The sequence below is a fragment of the Loxodonta africana genome, chromosome 11 (genome assembly GCF_030014295.1).
Source record: "Loxodonta africana isolate mLoxAfr1 chromosome 11, mLoxAfr1.hap2, whole genome shotgun sequence".
In the NCBI taxonomy this organism is placed as follows: domain Eukaryota; kingdom Metazoa; phylum Chordata; class Mammalia; order Proboscidea; family Elephantidae; genus Loxodonta; species Loxodonta africana.
The window spans coordinates 72131280-72142363 of NC_087352.1; the positions used below are offsets into that span (position 1 = coordinate 72131280).

Genomic DNA, 11084 nt, shown 5'->3' on the forward strand with positions numbered 1-11084 from the left:
TTCTATGCCATACTGTACTTTCACCCAGGACTTTAAGCATCTACTCATGATACTTGCCTGAATCACAGACTACTATCAAGGTTGCAAAATGATAAGCTGCCATTTTTGTCTTAGAAAAATGGCAAACAGGAATGGGAAATCCCATTTGCTTATCAAGTCTATCTGCTTGCCTTCACAAGATTATTCTCTGTGGCATCATTTCTACTGCTACTGTGGATCTATTTTTTAGTTTCAAATGTGTGAGATTCTATCACTTCCTCTGAGAGCTATCTTCTATAAATTGCTGTCTGCTGATACACAGGAGTGCCTTAAATGTCTCCTCGACTGTTTTCCCAATTACTTAGCAGAACTCTGCCACTCAGGAAAGAAACATTTATTTCTGAGGATCTGTACTAACTTCCTTTAATCATTAACCTTTAACTTCTTAAGAAATGTTAAAAAGAAAAACTAATGTACAGTACAATCTCTTTTATGTACAATTAAACATTTAACTACAGGTCTGGAATAATGCTCATCAGAATGCTAACTCCTGAGACTTTGTATAATTTTTCTTTATATTTTTCTGTATTTAATTTTTTTACACAAGTCTGTATATTCCCCCCTAAAACACTGTATCTATTAAAAATATTCATTTCACATCTTCTACCATGGTTATATTTCAATCATCAGAGTTCAAACACACACACACACAACACAGAAGAGATCTCTGAAGTTCACCAGCTTTTTAAAAATGCTCACTGTTCGAAGACCCAAACCTCTCATTACACCAGCTTAGATTCATTTCCTTTTATCAGAAGTCAAGGTGTATTGATCACCTGTGTGCACAGAAATGAATAAGTGCGGGAAGGAACCTTCAAGCCCTTCAGGAGTTTTCACTGTGTGGCCCCTTTCCCCAAATCCTCTTCTTCCCTTCATCCTTCTTTTAAGCTTTTCATCCTCCTTTTCTCCTCCCCCGCGCCCAGCCCTCATAGTCCTTCCTCTGCCCATTAGAGGCTTGCTTAGCCAGCAGTCTTCTCTACTGACAGGAGACACTTGGAGCAGCACTGAGGAAAGAAATCTCCCCAGCCTCACCTCAAGATCTCATAAAACGAGTGCTCAGATACCTCTCCCTTTGGATTTCTCTGCCAAGATCAGCCCAAACAGGAGCTTTCTCTACTTCCCTTTGGTGTTCTCATTCAAGTCTAGGTGGCTCCCAGGCCTTCTCTCTCTTTCTGAGGAGAAGGCTGGGTATCTGGCCAGCAGTCCAAATGACATGTGTACAACTGAACGCCGTATCTTTCGTCCTACTCGTTCTGACTGAACAAGACTTGTCTATTTCTTTTTACAGAAGCACCTTTCTCCCAGGGCTCTAAGCCAGAATCTCATCGCCTTTGATTACTCACTCTCCTACCCACCAGCTTCCCACCCCTTCAATAACTACCTAGTCAATGCCGAAATAATTTTTCCTTCAAAAATATACCCTGTGCCTTCATATTTTTTCCTATCCCAATGTGGCACACTACTGGATTAATCTTCTTTCGATATTCATATTCTTCCGCTTAGCAGTCACCCATGACTTCAAATGCCTGCTAATAAAGAACAAACTCTTTTAAAGCCGCTGTTCAAATTGCCATATAATCTTCTCCTATTCTATTTCTGTCCCTGTGTGTTATCTAGTAACATCTCCCAAACTATGTTCCTCAGACTTACAAGGGACTCTAATTTTAAAGGAAAAAAAATGATTCAGACGTGAATACAGTCGGGGAATGCTCATTAAACAAAGGTAAGCAGGTTCCTTCCTATCAGAACTTTCCAAGGCCTTCACTATGCTCTGTGCATTGTGATTCCCTAAGAGGCGTATATCTCTTGAGAGATAAATAATCCTCCGAACAAACTTTAGAAAGCCCTGCCCTAAAGACATCTTAGGCTCTAGTTTAACTAGATATTCATAATTCCGGGAGCAGATGGCCTCCTTACTCAAGAGAGATTTCACCCATGTTGTTTCTTCTACTTAGAATCCTCATCCCTTTCAATCCTTCCAAGAAAATCATCCATGCATTGAGGCTCAACTCATAGGCCACCTCTTGAAGATCTTCTGAACTCTCACAGCACTATGGTTGTGGTGCAGCAATTCAGGGCACCTACTTTTTTTTTTTTTTACCCAAGAAGCCAGGTCCCTGTGTACTTGATTGCTAAAGGTTGGCAGTTCAAACCTACCCAGCAACACCATGGAAGAAAAGCCTGGCGACCTGCTTCTGCAAAGATTATGGTCAAGAAAATCCTATGGAGCATCTCTGGCAATAATATAGCTGATAAACACCTAATCTCTAAAATATACAGAAAACTTTGACAACTCAACAACAAAAAGACAAACAATCCAATCAAAAAATGGGCAAAGGACATAAACAGACACTTCAACAAAGAGGACATTCAGGCAGCCATCAAATACATGAAAAGATGCTTGTGATCGTTAGCCATTAGAGAGATGCAAATCAAAACTACAATGAGATACCATCTCACTCCTGCAAAAATGGCACTTATCAAAAAAAAAAAAAACAGAAAATAGCAAATGCTGGTGAGGTTGTGGGTGGATCGGAACACACGCATTGCTGGTGGGATTATAAAATGGTACAACCACTATGGAAAACCATATAGCGCTTCATCAAAAAGCTAAAAAATAGAAATACCTTATGATCCAGCAATCCCACTCCTAGGCATATATCCTAGAGACATAAGAGCACTGACACGAATATACCTGTATTCACTAGAGCATTACTCACAATAGCAAAAAGATGGAAACAACTCAAGTGCCAGTCAGTGGACGGATGGATAAACAAGTTGTGGTACATATACACAATGGGATATTACACAACTATAAAGAATGAGGAGTCCAACGATACACGATATAAAGAAGTCAGCACAACTTGACCAAGGCGAGCCACAGAAGCTTCCTAGACACATCCAAATACCTTGAGGGACCGAGTTACTGGGTCTAAGTGCTGGTGACCATGGTCTTAGGGGACATCTAGGTCAACTGGCATAACATAATTCATAAAGAAAATGTTCTACATCCTACTTTGGTGAGTAGCATCTTGGGTCTTAAAAGCTCGCAAGTGGCCGTCTAAGATACATCTTTTGGTCCCACCCCGACAGAAATAAAAGAGAATGACAAAAAGCAAGGACATAAGAAAAACATTAATCCAAAGGACTAACAGACGACATGAACCACGGCCTCTACCAGCCTGAGCCCAGAAGAACTAGATAGTGCCCAGCTACCACTATCGACCATTCTGACCAGGGACACAATAGAAGGTCCTAGATAGAATGGGAGAAAAATGTAGAACAAAAGTCAAATTCCTAAAAAAGACCAGACTAACTGGACTGGTAGAGACTAGAGTAATTCCAAGACTACTACCCTAAGATACCCTTTGAAATTGGAATTGAAGCTATTTCACCTTTCAGCCAAATAATAGATTGGCTTATAAAATACCATCACCTGTGAGTAATGTGCTCCCTTAAACAATTAACTATATGAGGCCAAACAGTCAACACTTATCCAAAAGCAAAGAAGGCAAGAGGAGGAAGGGAAGCTAAATCAATGGAAACAGGACAAACAGAATGGAAATAATGAGAAAGCTGACACACTGTAAAAACTGTAACCAATGGCATGGAAAAATCTGTACAAATATTGCTAAAGGGGAACCTAATTTGCTGTGCAAATATTTACCTAGAACAATATTATTTCAAAAATAATAATAACCAAAACTCAAAAACAAAAACAAAAAATCCTATGGTGCAGTTCTACTCTGTAATACATGGAGTCACCACAAGTCAAAATCAATTCAACAGCAAGAGGTCTGGTTTGTTTTTTTTTAACCCAGAGCCAACCCTGTACTTTATTCAAGTACATTTTCCCTTCAAAACTATGCAGATGATTCTAATGAATATTAGGAATTTGCCTCCTCTATATCTTCGGTATGGCATGTGTTCAAATATTCGGTATATGAATCTTCCACTTTTAATCTTTGACTACAAATAGAAATGACCTAAATGTCCATCAATAGAGGCCCACCCATGCCATCCATTTTATAACATTACTCAGAATTATGTAAATTTATATTTTATAACATTACTCAGAATTATGTAAATCTATATCGCTGAGTTGGAATCTCATTTTTTTTTTTAATTTGCTTGGCAACAGCCGCCCTATTAACACAGCAATATTAATTTTGATTATTGCTGAAAACAGAAAGGATAGCCCATGTAAGAAATTATTCCCAAATGACTGCAAATTCACAGAAACAACTGACAACATATGACTATGTGATAAGAAACTGAGAGAAGGGTATAGGGCCTGTGAAGTTCAGGAGATTCAACATTTGGGTTACTGGTAAGCAAGAGAGAGGGAACTTCATAAAGGAATAGCAGAAATTTTTTAAAGCTGCAAATGAAAATAAATGTAGACAAAATGGTCATTTCTCATAACTATAAACTTGCTACCAACCTGGTTATTCTCTACTTCCCAGTGAATCACTTGATTATCAGATGCTCCAGAAACTAATTCGGTAGAAGGAGCTGAAATAAAGTATATTTTGGTAAATATTTTTTAATATTTTCCCCAGCTATTAAGAAAAATTTCAAAGATACAGAAGAAGTTTTAAGAATACCCCCATATCCTTTACCTAAATTTACCATTAACATTTTGCCATATTTACTTCATACGTTGCTCAATCTATATATGTATACACACAGACACATTTTTTCCCCAAACCATTTGAGAATAAGTTGCAGACATCATGACCTCTGATTTCCAAATGGTTAACCATGTATCTCCTAAGAACTAGGACATTCTCCCTCATTACTATGGTATCATTAAGACATTGAAGAATTTTTGCATTGACACAGCATTATTATGCAATATAGTCCATATTATAATTTCCCCAATGGTCCTAATAATGTCTTTTATGATTTTCTTTTTTTGGGATCCAGAATCTAACCAATCTAACCAAGGATCACATATTGTGCATTTTACTCTCTTTTAATCTAGAACAGTTTCCCAACTTTCTCTTTCTTTCTTTTTTGGTGACAATGAAGAGTCTAGGCCAGCTGTTTTGCAGAATGTCCCTCAATTTGAATTTGTCTGATGGTTTCCTCATGATTAGATTCAGGTTAAACACATTTGGCAGGAATAACATAAATGAGATATTGATAGCTAGATAGATTTTATTTAAGACTTGAAAATGCTCTATACGATACATATGTTCGAAATCAGGCACACACTTAAATATGGCTCTTTTAAACACTTATAACTTGTTGATATCAGAACAAGAAATAAGAACCAAAAAAAAGGGAGGGGGAGAACATAATTTGTTGGATTTTCCATTTATTTGTTTATTCTGGCTTATGTGCTAGGTATATTAGATATTTAGAAGGAGGAGCTAGAGTGTAGTCTAAAGAACATTAGGTTTATACTCTGAAGTCTCAGGTTCAAGTCCCAACTCTGCTGCCTGATAACTTTAATTTCTTTATGCCACAAATATTAAGCCACTTACCTAACTACATGATTTTTGAGAATATCTATGATAAAGTACATGAAATTTGTTAAAAATCAGATGTGTTAATCACATTATATAACATTAATATTTTACTTGTCATTATTATATGAGTTAGAAGCAGTATCTTGGATTTGGAAGTAGAATCCTATTTTTAGAAGAAATCAATAATTGTAGCAGATTACAGTGATACATAAGCAATTCATTCATATAACCTGTTTAAAGGGAAGGGAAAATATACAAAAGCCCAGATTTATATTTTATAATGAATTCCTGTACCCAGATTCAAATAGTTTTTTATGCCATTTGGTAGCAACTGATATAATTACAATTGTATTTTAATATCCACACCAATGGCCATCATTTGTACTATTTAATGGATTTCATTAACCTAACACATTCTATGTTACCACCTATAAAAAGTAGTTTGTTAAACTTTTTTTTAATATCACAGATAAAATCATAGCAAAGTCTCACTAATTCAAGAAATTCTGAATTTGTGCCTGACTCAGAGGCTCTCGATAAATATTTGTTCACTGAAAAACAGAAATTAACTTAAGTCCATTAGGTATATTTAAAATGAAATGTGCTAGGTATATTTAAAATGGAAAAAAAAAAAAAAGCCATTGCCAATCAAGTCAATTCCAACTTATAGCAGCCCTACAGCTGAAGAAGTTCCTAAGGTTTTGGAAGCACCATGTAAAAGCAACCAATATCCTAATTAAAAGTTCTGGAGTCAAAGACCATAGAGATGAAAAAAACTTGGAGATAATCCAGTCTAGAAATTCTCAAACTTTTTGATCTCAGGGCTCCTCTATACTACAGTAAAATCTGCAAAAGCCAGAACCTGTGAAAGGTGGAAACCTGTTAGAAAAGGAAAAATCACTATTTTCCAATAAAATGAGTGATAGAAAAGTGGTAAAACTGTACCCTGTCAAAGCCGGAAAACTTGCAAGACTTGGAAAAACAAGGCAGTCCTGTCAAGTTCCAGCTCTCACAAGTTTTACTGTGTAAAAAAACTTTTGAGGACCCCAAAGAGCTTTTGTTTATTAATCATATTAGAAATTAAACTGAAAAATCTGTACTCACTCATTAATTTACTTAAAAATAACAATGAACACTAGTACATGTTAACAAAAATAACATTTCTATTAAAAAAAAAAACCTATACATTTCAAACAAAAAAAAAATTAGTGACAAGAGACGCTGCTTACATTTCTGCAAATCTCTTTAATGTCTGACTTTAACAGAATACAGCTGAATTTTCATATCTGTTTCTGCATTTAACGCGCGACATCACATGAGGCAGCCTTTGGAAAATTCTACTGCATACTCATGACAGAATGAGAATGAATACAGTGAAAAATTTCTTAGTGTTACTATGAAAATAATTTTGGCCTCAAGGATCTCATGTGTCCTTGGATTTAATCCAATTCTTCTTTTTTCAGATGTTATTGAGGTGCAAACTGAGATAAAAAAAGAGACCATGTATTGCCTAAAAGAAACAATAGCTTATTTCATGGCAGAAACAGACCTAGAAGCTGAGTCTTCTGAATCTCAGCCCTGGACCCTCCTTACAGGCTTTTTAAATCAATTACGGTGGAAAATGGCTACCTTGCCACAGTCAAGGGCCTCTACCATCATCCTAAGCACTCCACGTTTCAACTGGATAATCTCTAATATGGTTTCAACTGTGGAATAAAAATACTGCACAGGTCAATATTTCATTGGGCATACCATGGAGATTTGTCTTTCACTGGTCTACTTTCTAATCGCATAACACCAAAATTGAAATCAAGACCAGCTACTGGTAAATCAAGAGAAGTGCTCTAAGATAAGTGACTAATCACACTTTTTCGGAAAACATTGAGATCAACTTTACCAATCAGGTTAATACTTACAACCATCCTGTTTACAAATCCACTGTACGCAATTGACTCGAGCAGTGTGGCCATTCAGGTTGGTAATGACAACCCTTTTCTTTAGAAAAGAAAATACCAGTTAGTAAATTAGAGTTTATCCTACAGAGGAATAAAATAAAATTTCCGTTCTTATCTTGAATTTTTAAAATTTTATTTGAATCTTTGAAGTTCAGAACTTGAAAATTCAAATTCTGGATTTATTGTGAATCTTTGAAGATCAGAACTGCTTCAAACAGATTAACCTTCCTAAACTCATAACTTTTTAACCATGTCTTAAGCCGTCCATTCTCTGTAATTCATTCCTGCCTTTCTCACCACCCTCCACATTCCCAGCATCAAATTCTTGCCAAAGGAGCTCTCAGCTCTTCATCTGTCTAGCTTCTGCTCACCCTCCCACAGTGTCCACATCCTTTTTGTCCGGGGCACTTGCCCTGACACCCAAGATAAACAAGGAGCCTCTTCCTTGTGTTCCCACAGGTTCCAGGGCCTACTTCTACCATGCTTGTACTACCTTGAGGGTTTTGTTGCCAGGAAGCCCTTTCAGTAGAGAAATGTGTGATTAACGGATAAAAATTCAAGGTAACAACAATCTAAACCACTTTGCATGCCAGAGTTGATCAGGTGGTGGTAGGTTCTCCTGCCCTAGTGACACAAGGTCACAAGGCTACAAAGACCTCACGTATCAGATTGCCTCAGGGCCTACTGTCAGGCTCCCAGAAGACCCTCAGACTGCTACTCTTGCCAACTTCACCCCACTCTTGAGCTTCCTTTATTTCATCCTCTGCTGAAGATTTTGATTCTGTGACTACTAAGCCCTCCTCTTCATAGCCCCTTTCTCTGTTTGATGCCAATAGCACTGGCTACTATCTGCTTACATGCCAACCAGAATTCTCATGACTGAGGAAAACACACCAGAGGCAAATGTGCATATAAACCAGAAGTCATTATTACCCATATTTTTATGTCATCACCACCCAGCTTAGGGCTAAGCCCAAAGATGGCCCTCAAAAATTTGCTGAATGATCATCCCCAAAACTTTATTTCAGCATCTGACATGACCTTATTTCTGAACTTAACTAAATGCCAAGCCAGCAAGTATTTAACAAAGCAAACTGTTTTTAGGCTCAATATACTTTTTTGATATGTTAAAATCCCATAAGACAATCATTATCATTAAAACTAAAAAATGCTACAGAAAGAAGCACAAATCCATTAAACCTGCTGCAGAAAGATGGGACTTCTACAGCTGACCCAGTCCCTGGCTGAGGGTCACCTGAATGTTTATCCTTGTTTCATGTGTTTTCTCTTGCTATTTACTAAATTCATGGCATATTCCAAAATTCAAAAACAACTCATAAAAAGTAAAATTTACCATAACTAACAGTGTAAATGGAGCCCTAGTGGTACAGTAGTAAAGAGCTCGGCTGCTAACCAAAAGGCTGGCAGTTTGAATCCATCAGCTGCTCCTTGGAAACCCCGTAGGGCAGTTCTACTCTGACCTATAGGGTCGCCAAGAGTGGGAATCGACTTGAGGGCAATGGGATTTTTTTTTTTAAAGCTGTTACTAAATCCTGAAGGAAATTCCCAAACAGGAACAGCTAGAAGACGGTTACTTTAAAGAGAATCACCCTTGTGATAAATAAATATGTAAGCTATAGGCTTGGGAGGAGAAAAGTTTTTTTTCTAATCATTTGTAATCACATCTCAAATATCTACAACTAACATTAGAAGCAAAAGCATTAAGACAGAACACATTATCATCTGTGACTTCAAAAGAATATTGGTGTCACAGCCTAGTTTGGTGAGTAATGTTTGGGATCTTAAAAGCTTGCAAGCAGCCATCTAAGATACAACTATTGGTCTCTACTCAACTAGAGCAAAAAAGATGGAAACCAAAGACTCAAAGAAGAAACTAATCTACACAAACCATGGCCTCAACTACCCTGAGACCAGAAGAACTAGTGGTGCCCAACTACCACTACTGACCATTCTGATCAGGGTCACAACAGATGGACCCTGTTAGAATGGAATAAAAATGTGGAACAGAACCTCAAATTCCTTAAAAAAAAAAAAAAAAAAAAGAAACAGACTTACTGGAGCAGTTGAGACTAGAGCACTCCCTGAGATACTCTTTAAACCTTGAGCCGAACTAACCAGAGGTCACCTTCTAGCTAAATAACAGACTGGCTCAAGAACTAAGGAGTATCGCCTGTGACTACTGTGCTCCTTTAAAAAAATCTAGATGAGACCAAATGGTCAACAATTACTTTAAAGCAAAGATGAGACTGTAGGGAAGGGAAACAAGATTAACGGAAACAGAAAAACAAGAACAGAAATACTGAGAATGTTACTATATTGTGAAGAATGTAACCAATGTCCCCGAACGATCTGTAGAAATTGTTGAACCGGAACTTAAGCTGCTGTGTAAACCTTCATCAAAAACAAAACCATAATAAAGAGAATTAAAGCCTATAACGAAAAACAAACCAGCCCGTTGCTGTCCAGTTGATTTCAACTCATAGCAACCCTATAGGATATAGCAAAACTGCCCCACAGGGTTTCCAAGGAGCAGCTGGTGGATTCGAACTGCCAAGCTTTTGGTTAGCAGCTGGGCTCTTGCCCACTGTGCCACCAGGACTCCAAAGCCTATAATAAGAGGGAAAAAAGAATATTGGTGTTACAAGGATATGGAGAGCATGTAAACCCAAGGTTTGTATGAGACAAAGCTTATAGCAATTGCTGTGGGTGAAATTTTCATTTTATGAGGTAACAAGTACAAACAAGTTTAAGATAAAACGAATAAAATATTTTTTAAACGCATGGCACAAATAAGAAGCAAAAACCAGGAAGAAGCAGGCAAGTTCAAGATACAGGAAAATCTATATGCAAATTTAGATCTGCAAAGGGTATTTAAAGATAATGGAACTCTTAGTGAAATTAATAAAACAAGGCAGTAATAAATATATATAGCCATCTCCTGCACTGTTTTAATTTTCAGCATTTTTATACTGAGTCTTGTTTTCAGTAGCAACACTAACTGTAGCATTCGAAATTAGCCAGTGGGAATGGGGTCATAAAGAACTCTGGGGGGCATGGAAAAAGTACTCACTTGAGAAGTTTCGTAGTGAAAGGGCCAAAAAAAGAATCAACTGATGGGGTGAAATAAAGTAGGTAGAGTTCAGGGAATGAGTAACTTATGTCTCAAAACCAGTGCTTAGGGTAGCCATCCTGTAAGACCTTTTTGCAGAATGATACTTCCTCTAAAATGTCCAGTCCAGTAGCTAAAGTATCAGTAATATTTCTTTAAAATTCAGTGCAACAAATGTTTCATGAAACGACCTAAGAGGAATAAATACAAGGAGCCCTGATGGCAGAGTGGTTAAAGCAATCAGCTGCTAACCAAAGGGTCGGCGATTGGAACCCACCAACCATTTGAGAGGAAAATGATGTGGCAGTCCGCTCCCCTAAAGATTCCACTTTGGAAACCGTATGGGGCAGTTCTACTCTGCCTTGTAGAGTCGCTATGAGTCGAAATCGACTCGACTGCAGTGGGTTTGGTTTGGTTTGGTTTTGGAAACGAAATAAAGAAATGAGACATCTGTAGAATGACGGCTTTAATCCATACATAAAT

The 11084-nt window shown here is 37.4% G+C and overlaps 1 protein-coding gene across 2 annotated transcripts in view; it reads right to left on the reverse strand.

Annotated features, from left to right (window-relative positions):
• ELP2 (elongator acetyltransferase complex subunit 2) overlaps nucleotides 1-11084 on the reverse strand; it is a 43003-nt gene that overhangs the window by 31347 nt on the left and 572 nt on the right. For both annotated transcript variants that reach the window (XR_010323461.1, XM_010586763.3), the window contains exons 2-3: nucleotides 7433-7511; nucleotides 4484-4554 (exon numbers count right to left, since the gene is read on the reverse strand). Coding sequence is in view for 1 of the 2 variants with exons in the window: in XM_010586763.3 (XP_010585065.2) it covers nucleotides 4484-4554; nucleotides 7433-7511 (150 nt within the window). In the remaining variant the exon portion in view is untranslated. The remainder of the gene's footprint in view (nucleotides 1-4483; nucleotides 4555-7432; nucleotides 7512-11084) is intronic.